The sequence below is a fragment of the Rutidosis leptorrhynchoides genome, chromosome 7, assembly GCF_046630445.1.
Source record: "Rutidosis leptorrhynchoides isolate AG116_Rl617_1_P2 chromosome 7, CSIRO_AGI_Rlap_v1, whole genome shotgun sequence".
NCBI lineage: Eukaryota > Viridiplantae > Streptophyta > Magnoliopsida > Asterales > Asteraceae > Rutidosis > Rutidosis leptorrhynchoides.
In genome coordinates this window covers 7295663-7315854 of record NC_092339.1, presented here as the reverse complement: position 1 = coordinate 7315854, position 20192 = coordinate 7295663, and the positions used below count along the sequence as shown (strand labels likewise).

Sequence of the window (20192 nt, the reverse complement as noted above, 5' to 3'; positions counted from 1 at the left end):
CTTCCGGTTCCGACTCTTCTTCCGGTTCCTCTTCGGGAACTTGTGAATCAGTCCACAAATTATTCCAATTTACATTTGACTCTTCATTATTATTAGGTGAGTCAATGGGACTTGTTCTAGAGGTAGACATCTATCACATAATATCAAACACGTTAAGAGATTAATATATCACATAATATTCATATGTTAAAAATATATAGTTTCCAACAAAAATGTTAAGCAATCATTTTTAAAGAAAACACGGTCGAAGTCCAGACTCACTAATGCATCCTAACAAACTCGATAAGACACACTAATGCAAATTTTCTGGTTCTCTAAGACCAACGCTCTGATACCAACTGAAATGTCCCGTTCTTATTGATTAAAAACGTTCCATATTAATTGATTTCGTTGCGAGGTTTTGACCTCTATATGAGACGTTTTTCAAAGACTGCATTCATTTTTAAACAAACCATAACCTTTATTTCATCAATAAAGGTTTAAAAAGCTTTACGTAGATTATCAAATAATGATAATCTAATATATCCTGTTTACACACGACCATTACATAATGGTTTACAATACAAATATGTTACAACAAAATAAGTTTCTTGAATGCAGTTTTTACACAATATCATACAAGCATGGACTCCAAATCTTGTCCTTATTTAAGTATGCGACAGCGGAAGCTCTTAATAATCACCTGAGAATAAACATGCTTAAAACGTCAACAAAAATGTTGGTGAGTTATAGGTTTAACCTATATATATCAAATCGTAACAATAGACCACAAGATTTCATATTTCAATACACATCCCATACATAGAGATAAAAATCATTCATATGGTGAACACCTGGTAACCGACAATAACAAGATGCATATATAAGAATATCCCCATCATTCCGGGACACCCTTCGGATATGATATAAATTTCGAAGTACTAAAGCATCCGGTACTTTGGATGGGGTTTGTTAGGCCCAATAGATCTATCTTTAGGATTCGCGTCAATTAGGGTGTCTGTTCCCTAATTCTTAGATTACCAGACTTAATAAAAAGGGGCATATTCGATTTCGATAATTCAACCATAGAATGTAGTTTCACGTACTTGTGTCTATTTTGTAAATCATTTATAAAACCTGCATGTATTCTCATCCCAAAAATATTAGATTTTAAAAGTGGGACTATAACTCACTTTCACAGATTTTTACTTCGTCGGGAAGTAAGACTTGGCCACTGGTTGATTCACAAACCTATAACAATATATACATATATATATCAAAGTATGTTCAAAATATATTTACAACACTTTTAATATATTTTGATGTTTTAAGTTTATTAAGTCAGCTGTCCTCGTTAGTAACCTACAACTAGTTGTCCACAGTTAGATGTACAGAAATAAATCGATAAATATTATCTTGAATCAATCCACGACCCAGTGTATACGTATCTCAGTATTGATCACAACTCAAACTATATATATTTTGGAATCAACCTCAACCCTGTATAGCTAACTCCAACATTCACATATAGAGTGTCTATGGTTGTTCCGAAATATATATAGATGTGTCGACATGATAGGTCGAAACATTGCATACGTGTCTATGGTATCTCAAGATTACATAATATACAATACAAGTTGATTAAGTTATGGTTGGAATAGATTTGTTACCAATTTTCACGTAGCTAAAATGAGAAAAATTATCCAATCTTGTTTTACCCATAACTTCTTCATTTTAAATCCGTTTTGAGTGAATCAAATTGCTATGGTTTCATATTGAACTCTATTTTATGAATCTAAACAGAAAAGTATAGGTTTATAGTCAGAAAAATAAGTTACAAGTCGTTTTTGTAAAGGTAGTCATTTCAGTCGAAAGAACGACGTCTAGATGACCATTTTAGAAAACATACTTCCACTTTGAGTTTAATCATAATTTTTGGATATAGTTTCATGTTCATAATAAAAATCATTTTCTCAGAATAACAACTTTAAAATCAAAGTTTATCATAGTTTTTAATTAACTAACCCAAAACAGCCCGCGGTGTTACTACGAAGGCGTAAATCCGGTTTTACGGTGTTTTTCGTGTTTCCAGGTTTTAAATCATTAAGTTAGCATATCATATAGATATAGAACATGTGTTTAGTTGATTTTAAAAGTCAAGTTAGAAGGATTAACTTTTGTTTGCGAACAAGTTTAGAATTAACTAAACTATGTTCTAGTGATTACAAGTTTAAACCTTCGAATAAGATAGCTTTATATGTATGAATCGAATGATGTTATGAACATCATTACTACCTTAAGTTCCTTGGATAAACCTACTGGAAAAGAGAAAAATGGATCTAGCTTCAATGGATCCTTGGATGGCTCAAAGTTCTTGAAGCAAAATCATGACACGAAAACAAGTTCAAGTAAGATCATCACTTGAAATAAGATTGTTATAGTTATAGAAATTGAACCAAAGTTTGAATATGATTATTACCTTGTATTAGAATGATAACCTACTGTAAGAAACAAAGATTTCTTGAGGTTGGATGATCACCTTACAAGATTGGAAGTGAGCTAGCAAACTTGAAAGTATTCTTGATTTTATGAAACTAGAACTTTTGGAATTTATGAAGAACACTTAGAACTTGAAGATAGAACTTGAGAGAGTTCAATTAGATGAATAAAATTGAAGAATGAAAGTGTTTGTAGGTGTTTTTGGTCGTTGGTGTATGGATTAGATATAAAGGATATGTAATTTTGTTTTCATGTAAATAAGTCATGAATGATTACTCATATTTTTGTAATCTTATGAGATATTTCATGCTAGTTGCCAAATGATGGTTCCCACATGTGTTAGGTGACTCACATGGGCTGCTAAGAGCTGATCATTGGAGTGTATATACCAATAGTACATACATCTAAAAGCTGTGTATTGTACGAGTACGAATACGGGTGCATACGAGTAGAATTGTTGATGAAACTGAACGAGGATGTAATTGTAAGAATTTTTGTTAAGTAGAAGTATTTTGATAAGTGTATTGAAGTCTTTCAAAAGTGTATAAATACATATTAAAACACTACATGTATATACATTTTAACTGAGTCGTTAAGTCATCGTTAGTCGTTACATGTAAGTGTTGTTTTGAAACCTTTAGGTTAACGATCTTGTTAAATGTTGTTAACCCAATGTTTATAATATCAAATGAGATTTTAAATTATTATATTATCATGATATTATCATGTATGAATATCTCTTAATATGATATATATACATTAAATGTCTTTACAACGATAATCGTTACATATATGTCTCGTTTAAAAATCATTAAGTTAGTAGTCTTGTTTTTACATATGTAGTTCATTGTTAATATACTTAATGATTTGTTTACTTATCATAGTATCATGTTAACTATATATATATCCATATATATGTCATCATATAGTTTTTACAAGTTTTAATGTTCGTGAATCACCGGTTAACTTGGGTGGTCAATTGTCTATATGAAACATATTTCAATTAATCAAGTCTTAACAAATTTGATTGCTTAACATGTTGGAAACATTTAATCATGTAAATATCAATCTCAATTAATATATATAAACATGGAAAAGTTCGGGTCACTACAGGATGATCACCTTACAAGATTGGAAGTGAGCTAGCAAACTTGAAAGTATTCTTGATTTTATGTAACTAGAACTTGTAGAATATATGAAGAACACTTAGAACTTGAAGATAGAACTTGAGAGAGATCAATTAGATGAAGAAAATTGAAGAATGAAAGTGTTTGTAGGTGTTTTTGGTCGTTGGTGTATGGATTAGATATAAAGGATATGTAATTTTGTTTTCATGTAAATAAGTCATGAATGATTACTCATATTTTTGTAATTTTATGAGATATTTCATGCTAGTTGCCAAATGATGGTTCCCACATGTGTTAGGTGACTCACATGTGCTGCTAAGAGCTGATCATTGGAGTGTATATACCAATAGTACATACATCTAAAAGCTGTGTATTGTACGAGTACGAATACGGGTGCATACGAGTAGAATTGTTGATGAAACTGAACGAAGATGTAATTGTAAGCATTTTTGTTAAGTAGAAGTATTTTGATAAGTGTATTGAAGTCTTTCAAAAGTGTATAAATACATATTAAAACACTACATGTATATACATTTTAACTGAGTCGTTAAGTCATCGTTAGTCGTTACATGTAAGTGTTGTTTTGAAACCTTTAGGTTAACGATCTTGTTAAATGTTGTTAACCCAATGTTTATAATATTAAATGAGATTTTAAATTATTATATTATCATGATATTATCATGTATGAATATCTCTTAATATGATATATATACATTAAATGTCTTTACAACGATAATCGTTACATATATGTCTCGTTTAAAAATCATTAAGTTAGTAGTCTTGTTTTTACATATGTAGTTCATTGTTGATATACTTAATGATATGTTTACTTATCATAGTATCATGTTAACTATATATATATCCATATATATGTCATCATATAGTTTTTACAAGTTTTAACGTTCGTGAATCACCGGTCAACTTGGGTGGTCAATTGTCTATATGAAACATATTTCAATTAATCAAGTCTTAACAAGTTTGATTGCTTAACATGTTGGAAACATTTAATCATGTTAATATCAATCTCAATTAATATATATAAACATGGAAAAGTTCAGGTCACTACAGTACCTACCCGTTAAATAAATTTCGTCCCGAAATTTTAAGCTGTTGAAGGTGTTGACGAATCTTCTGGAAATAGATGCGGGTATTTCTTCTTCATCTAATCTTCACGCTCCCAGGTGAACTCGGGTCCTCTACGAGCATTCCATCGAACCTTAACAATTGGTATCTTGTTTTGCTTAAGTCTTTTAACCTCACAATCCATTATTTCGACGGGTTCTTCGATGAATTGAAGTTTTTCGTTGATTTGGATTTCATCTAACGGAATAGTGAGATCTTCTTTAGCAAAACATTTCTTCAAATTTGAGACGTGGAAAGTGTTATGTACAGCCGCGAGTTGTTGAGGTAACTCAAGTCGGTAAGCTACTGGTCCGACACGATCAATAATCTTGAATGGTCCAATATACCTTGGATTTAATTTCCCTCGTTTACCAAATCGAACAACACCTTTCCAAGGTGCAACTTTAAGCATGACCATCTCTCCAATTTCAAATTCTATATCTTTTCTTTTAATGTCAGCGTAGCTCTTTTGTCGACTTTGGGTGGTTTTCAACCGTTGTTGAATTTGGATGATCTTCTCGGTAGTTTCTAGTATAATCTCTGGACCCGTAATCTGTCTATCCCCCACTTCACTCCAACAAATCGGAGACCTGCACTTTCTACCATAAAGTGCTTCAAACGGCACCATCTCAATGCTTGAATGGTAGCTGTTGTTGTAGGAAAATTCTGCTAACGGTAGATGTCGATCCCAACTGTTTCCGAAATCAATAACACATGCTCGTAGCATGTCTTCAAGCGTTTGTATCGTCCTGTCGCTCTGCCCATCAGTTTGTGGATGATAGGCAGTACTCATGTCTAGACGAGTTCCTAATGCTTGCTGTAATGTCTGCCAGAATCTTGAAATAAATCTGCCATCCCTATCAGAGATAATAGAGATTGGTATTTCATGTCTGGAGACGACTTCCTTCAAATATAGTCGTGCTAACTTCTCTATCTTGTCATCTTCTCTTATTGGCAGGAAGTGTGCTGATTTGGTGAGACGATCAACTATTACCCAAATAGTATCAAAACCACTCGCAGTCCTTGGCAATTTAGTGATGAAATCCATGGTAATGTTTTCCCATTTCCATTCCGGGATTTCGGGTTGTTGAAGTAGACCTGATGGTTTCTGATGCTCAGCTTTGACCTTAGAACACGTCAAACATTCTCCTACGTATTTAGCAACATCGGCTTTCATACCCGGCCACCAAAAATGTTTCTTGAGATCCTTGTACATCTTCCCCGTTCCAGGATGTATTGAGTATCTGGTTTTATGAGCTTCTCTAAGTACCATTTCTCTCATATCTCCAATTTTTGGTACCCAAATCCTTTCAGCCCTATACCGGGTTCTGTCTTCCCGAATATTAAGATGCTTCTCCGATCCTTTGGATATTTCATCCTTTAAATTTCCCTCTTTTAAAACTCCTTGTTGAGCCTCCTTTATTTGAGTAGTAAGGTTATTATGAATCATTATATTCAAAGATTTTACTCGAATGGGTTCCCTGTCCTTCCTGCTCAAGGCATCGGCTACCACATTTGCCTTCCCCGGGTGGTAACGAATCTCAAAGTCGTAATCATTCAACAGTTCAATCCACCTACGCTGCCTCATATTCAGTTGTTTCTGATTAAATATGTGTTGAAGACTTTTGTGGTCGGTATATATAATACTTTTGACCCCATATAAGTAGTGGCTCCAAGTCTTTAATGCAAAAACAACCGCGCCTAATTCCAAATCATGCGTCGTATAATTTTGTTCGTGAATCTTCAATTGTCTAGACGCATAAGCAATCACCTACGTTTGTTGCATTAATACACAACCGAGACCTTGCTTTGATGCGTCACAATAAATCACAAAATCATCATTCCCTTCAGGCAATGACAATATAGGTGCCGTAGTTAGCTTTTTTCTTCAATAACTGAAACGCTTTCTCTTGTTCATCATTCCATTCAAATTTCTTCCCTTTATGCGTTAATGCAGTCAAGGGTTTTGCTATTCTGGAAAAGTCTTGGATGAACCTTCTGTAGTAACCAGCTAGTCCTAAAAACTGGCGTATGTGTTTCGGAGTTTTTGGGGTTTCCCACTTTTCAACAGTTTCTATCTTTGCCGGATCCACCTTAATACCTTCTTTGTTCACTATGTGACCGAGGAATTGAACTTCTTCCAACCAAAATGCACACTTTGAAAACTTAGCGTACAATTCTTCCTTCCTCAATACTTCTAACACCTTTCTCAAATGTTCACCGTGTTCTTGGTCATTCTTTGAGTAAATAAGTATGTCATCAATGAAAACAATGACAAACTTGTCAAGGTATGGTCCACACACTCAGTTCATAAGGTCCATGAACACAGCTGGTGCATTAGTTAAACCAAACGGCATGACCATAAACTCATAATGACCGTAACGTGTTCTGAAAGCAGTCTTTGGAATATCATCTTCTTTCACCCGCATTTGATGATACCCGGAACGTAAGTCAATCTTTGAATAAACAGACGAGCCTTGTAGTTGATCAAATAAGTCATCGATTCTCGATAGTGGGTAGCGGTTCTTGATGGTAAGTTTGTTCAACTCTCGGTAGTCGATACACAACCTGAATGTACCATCTTTCTTCTTGACAAACAAAACAGGAGCTCCCCACGGTGATGTGCTTGGTCGAATGAAACCATGCTCTAAAAGTTCTTGTAATTGGCTTTGCAGTTCTTTCATCTCGCTGGGTGCGAGTCTGTAAGGAGCACGAGCTATTGGTGCAGCTCCTGGTACAAGATCTATTTGAAATTCAACGGATCGATGTGGGGGTAATCCCGGTAATTCTTTCGGAAATACATCGGGAAATTCTTTTGCAATGGGAACATCATTGATGCTCTTTTCTTCAGTTTGTACTTTCTCGACGTGTGCTATAACAGCATAGCAACCTTTTCTTATTAGTTTTTGTGCCTTCAAATTACTAATAAGATGTAGCTTCGTGTTGCCCTTTTCTCCGTACACCATTAAGGGTTTTCCTTTTTCTCGTATAATGCAAATTGCATTTTTGTAACAAACGATCTCTGCTTTCACTTCTTTCAACCGGTCCATACCGATTATCACATCAAAACTCCCTAACTCTACTGGTATCAAATCAATCTTAAATGTTTCGCTAACCAGTTTAATTTCTCGATTCCGACATATATTATCTGCTGAAATTTATTTACCATTTGCTAATTCGAGTAAAAATTTACTATCCAAATGCGTCAATGGACAACTTAATTTAGCACAAAAATCTCTACTCATATAGCTTCTATCCGCACCCGAATCAAATAAAACGTAAGCAGATTTATTGTCAATAAGAAACGTACCCGTAACAAGCTCCGGGTCTTCCTGTGCCTCTGCCGCATTAATATTGAAAACTCTTCCGCGACCTTGTCCATTCGTGTTCTCCTGGTTCGGGCAATTTCTAATAATGTGGCCCGGTTTTCCACATTTATAACAAACTACATTGGCATAACTTGCTCCGACATTACTTGCTCCGCCATTACTCGTTCCGACACCATTTGTTCCTTTCGTTCTATTAACCCCTGGTCCGTAGACCTCACACTTCGCCGCGCTATGACCATTTCTTTTACACTTGTTGCAAAATTTGGTGCAGAACCCCGAGTGATACTTTTCACACCTTTGGCATAGCTGCTTCTGATTGTTGTTGTTGTTGCGGTTATTATTGTTGTTGGGATGATTGTTGTAGTTGTTGTTGTTGTTGTTGTTGGTCCGTTTGTTGTAGTTGCGATTGATGTTGCGATTGTTGGGATAATTGTTGCGATTATTGTTGTAATTGCTGTTGTTGCTGTATTGGTGATTCTTATCACCGTTTTCCTCCCACTTTCTTTTGACTTGCTTCACATTGGCCTCTTCAGCAGTCTGTTCTTTAATTCTTTCTTCAATCTGGTTCACTAGTTTGTGAGCCATTCTACATGCCTGTTGTATGGAGGCGGGCTCGTGTGAACTTATATCTTCTTGGATTCTTTCCGGTAATCCTTTCACAAACGCGTCGATCTTCTCTTCCTCATCTTCGAACGCTCCCGGACACAATAGGCACAATTCTGTGAATCGTCTTTCGTATGTGGTAATATCAAATCATTGGGTTCGTAACCCTCTAAGTTCTGTCTTGAGCTTATTGACCTCGTTTCTGGGATGGTACTTCTCGTTCATCAAGTGCTTGAATGCTGACCACGGTAGTGCGTACGCATCGTTTTGTCCCACTTGCTCTAGATAGGTATTCCACCATGTTAACGCAGAACCTGTGAAGGTATACGTAGCGTACTTCACTTTGTCCTCTTCAGTACACTTACTTATGGCAAACACCGATTCGACCTTCTCGGTCCACCGTTTCAATCCGATCGGTCCTTCGGTTCCATCAAATTCCAAAGGTTTGCAGGCAGTGAATTCTTTGTAGGTGCATCCTACACGATTTCCTGTACTGCTAGATCCAAGGTTATTGTTGGTATGTAGCGCAGCCTGTACTGCGGCTATGTTTGAAGCTAGAAAAGTACGGAATTCCTCTTCATTCATATTCACGGTGTGTCGAGTAGTCGGTGCCATTTCCTTCAAAATAGTCAAATGGAACAAGTTAATCATACAGAATATTAAGAGTAGTTAATAGTATTTCGTAGCATAATATGAACTCATTTATAAAAGCTTTTTCTTCATATTAGAGTTTTATAAGTTTAAATTCAGGTAGTACCTACCCGTTAAGTTCATACTTAGTAGCTAATATACAATTCAACTACTACAATTCTATATGAAAAACTGATTATAATAATATTTCGCGTTCAAACTTTTACACAATATTTTACAAACTTACAATACTGCTTATTTTACATAAAGCATGAAATATAGCACACAATAACTTTGATACAAGATAGTTGTGAAGATAATTCTAGCTAGTACACAAGTCGTTCAGCAAAGGTAATAAAGACACGTAATTCATACGTCCAGAAACAAGTCATGCATTCTGGTCATTACTAGGACTACTTCCCATCCTTGGTCTTGTGGAACATAACCGTTATGGCCATTGATAAGATAGCGTGTTGTAACGTCGTCAAAGGGACGAGGGTTACGTAATGTCCAACAGTCCCGTAACAATCTAAAAACCTCATTTCTTACCCCAATTACCGACTCCGTCACTTGTGGGAACGTTTTGTTTAATAGCTGTAGCCCGATGTTCTTTTTCTCACTTTGGTGAGAAACGAACATTACTAACCCGTAAGCATAGCATGCTTCTTTATGTTGCATGTTAGCCGCTTTTTCTAAATCATGAAGTCCTATATTCGGATACATTGAGTCAAAATAATTTCTTAACCCGTTGCGTAAAATAGCATTTGGGTTCCCCGCAATATATGCGTCAAAGTAAACATATCGTAACTTATGGGTTTTCCAATGTGATATCCCCCATCTTTCAAACGAAAGTCTCTTATAAATCAAGACATTCTTGGAACGTTCTTCGAATGTCTTACAAACTGATCTCGCCTTAAATAGTTGTGCACAGGAATTCTGACCGACTCTAGACAAGATTTCATCAATCATGTCTCCGGGTAGGTCTCTTAAAATATTGGGTTGTCTATCCATTTTGTGTTTTTAAACTGTAAAATAGACAAGAGTTAGATTCATAAAAAATACTTATTAAGCAATTTTTACATATATCATAAAGCATAAGCACACTATATTACATATATTACACCACACGAATACAACTATCTTATTCCGACTCGCTCGTTTCTTCTTCTTCGGTTTTGGTTCGTTTTGCCAAGTTTCTAGGGATATATGATGTTCCCCTAATACTAGCTGTCATTTTCCACAACGGTTTAGAAAAACCTGGTGGTTTAGAGGTTCCCGGGTCATTGTTACAACTTAAGGACTTCGGGGGTTGATGATACATATAAAGTTCATCGGGGTTGGAATTAGATTTCTCTATTTTTATGCCCTTTCTCTCATTATTTTCTTTTGCCTTTTTAAATTCAGTTGGGGTAATTTCTATAACATCATCGGAATTCTCGTCGGAATCCGATTCATCGGAGAATTGGTAATCCTCCCAATATTTTGCTTCCTTGGCGGAAACACCATTGACCATAATTAACCTTGGTCGGTTGGTTGAGGATTTTCTTTTACTTAACTGTTTTATTATTTCCCCCACCGGTTCTATTTCTTCATCCGGTTCCGATTCTTCTTCCGGTTCCGATTCTTCTTCCGGTTCCGACTCTTCTTCCGGTTCCTCTTCGGGAACTTGTGAATCAGTCCACGAATCATTCCAATTTACATTTGACTCTTCATTATTATTAGGTGAGTCAATGGGACTTGTTCTAGAGGTAAACATCTATCACATAATATCAAACGCGTTAAGAGATTAATATATCACATAATATTCACATGTTAAAAATATATAGTTTCCAACAAAATTTGTTAAGCAATCATTTTTCAAGTAAACACGGTCGAAGTCCAGGCTCACTAATGCATCCTAACAAACTCGATAAGACACGCTAATGCAAAATTCTGGTTCTCTAAGACCAACGCTCGGATACCAACTGAAATGTCCCGTTCTTATTGATTAAAAACGTTCCATATTAATTGATTTCGTTGCGAGGTTTTGACCTCTATATGAGACGTTTTTCAAAGACTGCATTCATTTTAAAACAAACCATAACCTTTATTTCATCAATAAAGGTTTAAAAAGCTTTACGTAGATTATCAAATAATGATAATCTAAAATATCCTGTTTACACACGACCATTACATAATGGTTTACAATACAAATATGTTACAACAAAATAAGTTTCTTGAATGCAGTTTTTACACAATATCATACAAGCATGGACTCCAAATCTCGTCCTTATTTAAGTATGCGACAGCGGAAGCTCTTAATAATCACCTGAGAATAAACATGCTTAAAACGTCAACAAAAATGTTGGTGAGTTATAGGTTTAACCTATATATATCAAATCATAATAATAGACCACAAGATTTCATATTTCAATACACATCCCATACATAGAGATAAAAATCATTCATATGGTGAACACCTGGTAACCGACATTAACAAGATGCATATATAAGAATATCCCCATCATTCCGGGACACCCTTCGGATATGATATAAATTTCGAAGTACTAAAGCATCCGGTACTTTGGATGGGGTTTGTTAGTCCCAATAGATCTATCTTTAGGATTCGCGTCAATTAGGGTGTCTGTTCCCTAATTCTTAGATTACCAGACTTAATAAAAGGGGCATATTCGATTTCGATAATTCAATCATAGAATGTAGTTTCACATACTTGTGTCTATTTTGTAAATCATTTATAAAACCTGCATGTATTCTCATCCCAAAAATATTAGATTTTAAAAGTGGGACTATAACTCACTTTCACAGATTTTTACTTCGTCGAGAAGTAAGACTTGGCCACTGGTTGATTCACGAACCTATAACAATATATACATATATATCAAAGTATGTTCAAAATATATTTACAACACTTTTAATATATTTTGATGTTTTAAGTTTATTAAGTCAGCTGTCCTTGTTAGTAACCTACAACTAGTTGTCCACAGTTAGATGTACAGAAATAAATCGATAAATATTATCTTGAATCAATCCACGACCCAGTGTATACGTATCTCAGTATTGATCACAACTCAAACTATATATATTTTGGAATCAACCTCAACCCTGTATAGCTAACTCCAACATTCACATATAGAGTGTCTATGGTTGTTCCGAAATATATATAGATGTGTCAACATGATAGGTCGAAACATTGTATACGTGTCTATGGTATTTCAAGATTACATAATATACAATACAAGTTGATTAAGTTATGGTTGGAATAGATTTGTTACCAATTTTCACGTAGCTAAAATGAGAAAAATTATCCAATCTTGTTTTACCCATAACTTCTTCATTTTAAATCCTTTTTGAGTGAATCAAATTGCTATGGTTTCATATTGAAATCTATTTTATGAATCTAAACAGAAAAAGTATAGGTTTACAGTCGGAAAAATAAGTTACAAGTCGTTTTTGTAAAGGTAGTCATTTCAGTCGAAAGAACGACGTCTAGATGACCATTTTAGAAAACATACTTCCACTTTGAGTTTAACCATAATTTTTGGATATAGTTTCATGTTCATAATAAAAATAATTTTCTCAGAATAACAACTTTTAAATCAAAGTTTATCATAGTTTTTAATTAACTAACCCAAAACAGCCCGCGGTGTTACTACGACGGCGTAAATCCGGTTTTACGGTGTTTTTCGTGTCTCCGGGTTTTAAATCATTAAGTTAGCATATCATATAGATATAGAACATGTGTTTAGTTGATTTTAAAAGTCAAGTTAGAAGGATTAACTTTTGTTTGAGAACAAGTTTAGAATTAACTAAACTATGTTCTAGTGATTACAAGTTTAAACCTTCGAATAAGATAGCTTTATATGTATGAATCGAATGATGTTATGAACATCATTACTACCTTAAGTTCCTTGGATAAACCTACTGGAAAAGAGAAAAATGGATCTAGCTTCAACGGATCCTTGGATGGCTCGAAGTTCTTGAAGCAGAATCATGACACGAAAACAAGTTCAAGTAAGATCATCACTTGAAATAAGATTGTTATAGTTATAGAAATTGAACCAAAGTTTGAATATGATTATTACCTTGTATTAGAATGATAACCTACTGTAAGAAACAAAGATTTCTTGAGGTTGGATGATCACCTTACAAGATTGGAAGTGAGCTAGCAAACTTGAAAGTATTCTTGATTTTATGTAACTAGAACTTGTAGAATATATGAAGAACACTTAGAACTTGAAGATAGAACTTGAGAGAGATCAATTAGATGAAGAAAATTGAAGAATTAAAGTGTTTGTAGGTGTTTTTGGTCGTTGGTGTATGGATTAGATATAAAGGATATGTAATTTTGTTTTCATGTAAATAAGTCATGAATGATTACTCATATTTTTGTAATTTTATGAGATATTTCATGCTAGTTGCCAAATGATGGTTCCCACATGTGTTAGGTGACTCACATGTGCTGCTAAGAGCTGATCATTGGAGTGTATATACCAATAGTACATACATCTAAAAGCTGTGTATTGTACGAGTACGAATACGGGTGCATACGAGTAGAATTGTTGATGAAACTGAACGAAGATGTAATTGTAAGCATTTTTGTTAAGTAGAAGTATTTTGATAAGTGTATTGAAGTCTTTCAAAAGTGTATAAATACATATTAAAACACTACATGTATATACATTTTAACTGAGTCGTTAAGTCATCGTTAGTCGTTACATGTAAGTGTTGTTTTGAAACCTTTAGGTTAACGATCTTGTTAAATGTTGTTAACCCAATGTTTATAATATCAAATGAGATTTTAAATTATTATATTATCATGATATTATCATGTATGAATATCTCTTAATATGATATATATACATTAAATGTCTTTACAACGATAATCGTTACATATATGTCTCGTTTAAAAATTATTAAGTTAGTAGTCTTGTTTTTACATATGTAGTTCATTGCTGATATACTTAATGATATGTTTACTTATCATAGTATCATGTTAACTATATATATATCCATATATATGTCATCATATAGTTTTTACAAGTTTTAACGTTCGTGAATCACCGGTCAACTTGGGTGGTCAATTGTCTATATGAAACATATTTCAATTAATCAAGTCTTAACAAGTTTGATTGCTTAACATGTTGGAAACATTTAATCATGTAAATATCAATCTCAATTAATATATATAAACATGGAAAAGTTCGGGTCACTACAATAGTGACTCTTTCATCTACGGAAGCCGAGTATGTAGCTGCTACTGCGTGTGCATGCCATAGCATGTGGTTAAAAGGTCTACTTTGTGATCTTGATGAAGAGCAGAAAGATGCAATTGAAATTCTATGTGATAACAGCTCGACTATTAAGTTGTCTAACAATCCGGTTATGCATCGAAGGACCAAACACATAGATGTGAGGTTTCACTATTTGCGTAATCTTGTGAACCAAGAAAAGGTGAAGTTGGAATTTTGCAGGAGTAAAGAGCAGCTAGTGGATGCAATGACAAAACCTTTGAAGCTTGATACTTTTGTTCAGATTCGAAGTGCAATAGGTGTGCAGCAGATTAAACAAGATTCTTGATGATATCTTGTTTAGGGAGGATTTATTGGGTTTATTTTATGGTTGGGTTTTTTGTTTGGAAGTTTAAATAAATGGGCTTATGTCCATTAGTTTGTTTAGTCCATTATGAATCAATCATAGGGTTTGTTGAGGTTGTTTCCTTATTTTTTGGTTTACGTTGTAGTGGGGCAGATCGTGGTGATAGTATGAGTCGTGTACTTCAGCTATTTATATAGCTTTTTGTTATCAATAAAATCATGCGAGTTTGCCAAATTACTGATATTAACTTGTGAATCTTACACTAAACTTAGGCCGAATATCAGCTAAACTTGGACAACAAAATACAATTTAAGATGCACGTTTATATCCCCTCGACTGTAACGTGAATCCTGACATAGTGCTATAGTTCTTGGGCTTTAGTAAGGTTAACGGCCCAACATATGGTCAGAATATTATTGGGTTGGGCCTATGCTGGGCCTAGTTTTTCAGTTGAAGATGTTTGGCTTGAAAGTCAAATATTCAAGAAATGTAAAGTTAGCTGCCAGAATCTGGAGTCTTAATTGGGAGTGGTGTTTTAAGTTTAGCCGAGAAGTAATAGGCTAGGTTTTTGCCTTTTTGGGCTTGTTTTGTTGTGTTTGGTGGGCCTGATTTGGGCTGCACATGTTCTGTTTCTGTATTGTCATTGCCTGTTGTGGCTATTTTATTTTGATCCTTTTTTTCCCTTGAAAAAAAAAAAAAAAAACATCCAAATTACAGTCGCCGTGCCGTCCGCCGTTCTGTAGCTCCGACCACCGGCGAGATGGCACCATCGCCGATTTCAATTGGGGTTATAACAGCTGTCTCAGTTGCTCTATATTCTGTTTACGTTTTAGCCAACAGAATTCGAGATACGTCAGATTCAAAAGGCAAAACCCTAACTCCAAAACAATCGAAGAAAAATGGAATCATTGGTGCCATTGGCAACACTCCTCTGATTCGAATCAATAGCTTATCTGATGCAACTGGTTGCGAAGTAAGTATTTACGTCCTTTTTCGGATATTTGCTAAATTTTCTGAAATTTTTGGGATCATGCCAAAAATTTCTAAGATTTATGCAAAATTGTTAGTTGCATAGCCAAGTTCTTAGTTTTTTGCGAGATTAGCAATTTACGAAATTTTTAGGTCTTTTTAAATCGTTTGTTTTTCTATTTGATTATTTTTACGAGATTCTAAAATTTATTGATGGCAATGAGGCTTATACCGTTATACGTACGTAGTACGTACATTACATACATAAAATTTGTGGATTTTAATTTTTTTTTCTTTTCAGAATGAAATCATGCTTATATACTCATACATACATACATAATTTTTGTTTATTCGTACATACATATACATATGCTGCTGTTTTTCACACTTATGTATACACACACTATACTTACATACAAACATTGCATACAGAAGTCTGTGTATGTTAATGTTATTTTAATCAGATATATGGGAAAGCGGAATTTTTGAATCCTGGAGGAAGTGTTAAAGACAGAGTAGCTATGAAAATAATCGAAGAGGTTTGTTCTTCCTTTATTCTTCTGTTATATGTGATTCTTTCTGCTTTTTTCATGTACACAATTTGATCATCCGCTACTGTATGTTCCTTCTAGTCAGTTACTTACGCACATGCTTATTTTAAAGAACCATATATTCAGAAGATATAATGTTAAACTGCTATATTTTGCAGTTTGGTTTTGTTTGTTAAGTCAGGTTGTAGCAAATCGTTGTGTACTCATTTTTGGTTAATGCAAGGGTGTGAAAATTTTCTGTCCATGGACAAAAACATGTGTTTCTATAAAGAAATATTATTATATTATGACGCCTTTATGTTGATCGATTTTCACTATAGGCTTTGGAATGTGGACAACTATCTCGTGGTGGTTTAGTTACAGAGGGGAGTGCTGGGAGCACAGCTATTAGTCTTGCAACGGTTGCTCCTGCTTATGGATGCAGATGCCATGTGGTTATACCAGACGATGCTGCAATCGAGAAGGTATGTCGAAGTTAAATATCTTTTTTAGAAATTTTATAGATGTCATTGATTCGATATGTTATGCTAGTTAAAGCTTTCACCTTAGGCATAAAGAATTTTTTTTTTTTTTTTTTTACACTCATAATCCAAATAATTGATCGTAAAATTTTCACCATGTTCTTGTTATAATTCCCATTAGCCTTAGTTTTGTGTTACCCCTATATGTTTGTCAACTATGGCACTCTACCAGCTTGTTTACTTGGAGACACGTGTTATTTAGGATGAAAAATGCTAGGCTTAAAAAAAATCCCAATAGAAAATGATGTGTCAATGAAGATTAACCAATCACATCATTTGTTTCATCTTTATTTGTTTTCATTACAAGCCACATCATTTTGTAAAGAAATTGTAAATTTCTTGTAAGCCTAGCATTTTCCATCTACGATACTTGGTGCGATAAACAATGATGATGTATTAAGAATACATGATTACATATATTACATAGGTAAGAGTATTGCTTTCATGATGAAGCCACTCTATAAGCATGTATTAGGGGAAAGTACATAGTGCTTAATATAGTTATTCACCTAGGTTAAGTATCATTACAGAGTACTTGCTTAGTTGCTTTTCAATAGTTGACCGATTTTACATTTCATTCATTCTTATTCCTTTGTACTTATCAGTCTCAAATACTCGAGGCCCTTAGAGCAACTGTTGAAAGGGTTAGGCCAGTTTCAATAACTCACAAAGATCACTATGTCAATATTGCAAGGAGAAGGGCTTCAGAAGCAAATAATCTAGCACAGCAACACAAAAATGGTAAAAATGGCAAAGATGCAATGCATACAAATGGATACTCGTCCGAGAACAAAAAACAAAACGAAGACTTCACTGGCGAGTATAAAGGTGGCTACTTTGCAGATCAATTCGAGAACCTGGCTAACTATAGAGCTCACTTTGAAGGAACCGGGCCTGAGATCTGGGCCCAGACTGGTGGAAAGCTACATGCTTTTATAGCTGCTGCAGGCACGGGTGGTACTGTGGCTGGTGTTTCTAAATATCTAAAGGTCAGCACTCATTAGAAGTATCGAGATGTGCAGGTCGGGTGGGTTAGATAAGGTATCTAAATGGGTTTGGGTCGAAAAAGATTTTAAGATAAAATTCACACGTATCAAAACAGATGAAGTCAGGTACTTGGCCCCAAGCACTTTCAACTCAAAATTGGAACTTTTTCTATAATAATATTATTATTAAGTGTCAAATACGATGAACTTTTTCTATACTTGTATAATTCAACAAAACATATATCTATACTTTATAAAAGGATTTTTCCAAGCTTTATGATGTAAATATATACTACTACTTTGGGCAATTTGCAATATTTTTAGACCCATTTGATTAGTTTCTTTTTTATCTTAACAGTTTGACCCGTTAGAGATGAAACGTAGTCTGAATTGACGTATTTACTAATAAATGGGTTAACATCTCTACCTCTAGCGCCCATGAGAAGTCAACCATTCTACTAGAGAAGCTAAAAAGTATAAATTATTGATTGATTGTTTATTAATCCTAAATACTAATGCAAATTGCTCCATTGTGTAAAGGAAAAGGATCCGGGTATAAATTGTTATCTTGTGGATCCTCCTGGTTCTGGTTTGTACAATAAAGTTACAAGGGGGGTGATGTACACAAGAGAAGAGGCCGAAGGGAAACGGCTAAAGAACCCATTTGATACTGTCACTGAAGGTATAGGCATCAATAGATTGACGGAAAATTTTAAATTAGCACAACTTGATGGAGCATTCAGAGGCACCGATATCGAAGCTGTCGAAATGTCTAGGTACAGTCCGATTCATGTCTCCTAGAAAATAGATCTTTATGTTCTGTAGTCGTGCTTTTTTTCCTGCATTATAGCTGTACAGCTGGCAACTTTGACCCTTTTAACCTTAACACACACATACACAACGTGTGTGTGGGTGTGTACGAGATACAGTGAGCACACAATGTTAAAACAAAAATGGAGAGAACAAAAATAAAGCTTCACTCTTTTTGTAAATTTAGGTGAAGACAATATAATGAAGGTTCGCAATTATGAATATTCTGTGACAGGCTTCACAATTAAAAAGAGTTGTGTAGAAAAAGTCTTTGTGAAGCAAAAAAGTATAAAGCTTTACAACAACAACAACAACAGTACCCAATACCACATGAGTGGTGTATGGGGGAGGTGAGATGTAGCCACAAGTATAAAGCTTTACTTCTATGTAAATTTATGTGAAGCCAAAAACTAAGGAAGGTTCACAGTTAAAATTTTTTGTCAAGCCCAAACGTAATGAAGGTTCATAGCTAAAATTTCTAATGAAGAAACAAAACAATTTTTTCACTAATAGAAAGAAACTGTGAATGTAAACCGTAAGTGTTCTCAGCAGTTCTCATTATAACATTGTGATCTCACTGAAACCAAAATTTTGTGAATCTAATTTTTGTTTCATTTATCAGATTTCTTTTAAAGAATGATGGACTGTTTATCGGAAGTTCTTCAGCAATGAATTGCGTTGGGGCTGTCAGAGTAGCCAAATTATTGGGTCCCGGTCATACAATTGTAACTATTTTGTGTGATAGCGGGATGAGACATTTAAGCAAGTTTTGTAACCCGGAGTACCTTGCTCAACATGGCTTAACACCATCAGCAAAAGCTTTAGAATTTCTTGATTGAAACTGAGTTAGATGCCTGTTATTAAATGCCATGGTTATTGCCTAAATGACGGTGAGTTTCAAACAGTTGCAGTGAAGTGTGCGCAAAAATCGGTAGTCCAAACAGACCAGACTCAAAAGAACCACCGCCGGTTCAACCAAGGTGGAACCAGATAAGGATTGTCAGACCCTACTTTTCCAGATGAAGCCTGAGACTGGCTGTGACCAGATACATTCATTAAATGGTGGATTTTGTTTGCTAAAACATTATATTTTTAGAATGTTATTAAACTTTAGTGTAGCTTTCACTTCCAAACTTGCATTCTATGAACTCTAAGATACAGTATATATAGTTTCAACAGATTATTTAAGATGTTTCCTGAATGTAATTTTTTTTTATTTTGGCGTAAAGGCCATGAGCATCTATGCAAGTTGGTTCCTTTTTACAGCTCGGGACTAGTTTAATGACTTAATCAGCGTTTGGAACAAATGTTAGTTTACAGAGTATTACTAATACTTATGTAGCTATACAATTAGGCTGTTAATTTGCACATGTATAAGAATATGCATATAAGAATACTGAAGCCTAATTTGTATATGTATATGGTGGGGTTTTTTTTTCAGTGTAAAAATTTTGGGTTTTTCGACTTTGCT

General features: G+C 34.6%; 1 protein-coding gene across 1 annotated transcript; it reads left to right on the top strand.

The window, feature by feature from the left end:
• Positions 1-15577: 15577 nt before the first annotated feature.
• LOC139857829 (cysteine synthase 2) lies at positions 15578-19986 on the top strand. The gene is made up of 6 exons (XM_071846667.1): positions 15578-15857; positions 16318-16392; positions 16725-16868; positions 17531-17914; positions 18452-18687; positions 19344-19986. The coding sequence occupies exons 1-6, from the start codon at positions 15645-15647 to the stop codon at positions 19558-19560; spliced, it is 1269 nt and encodes a 422-aa protein (XP_071702768.1). The 5' UTR covers positions 15578-15644; the 3' UTR covers positions 19561-19986.
• The last annotated feature ends 206 nt before the right edge of the window (positions 19987-20192 follow it).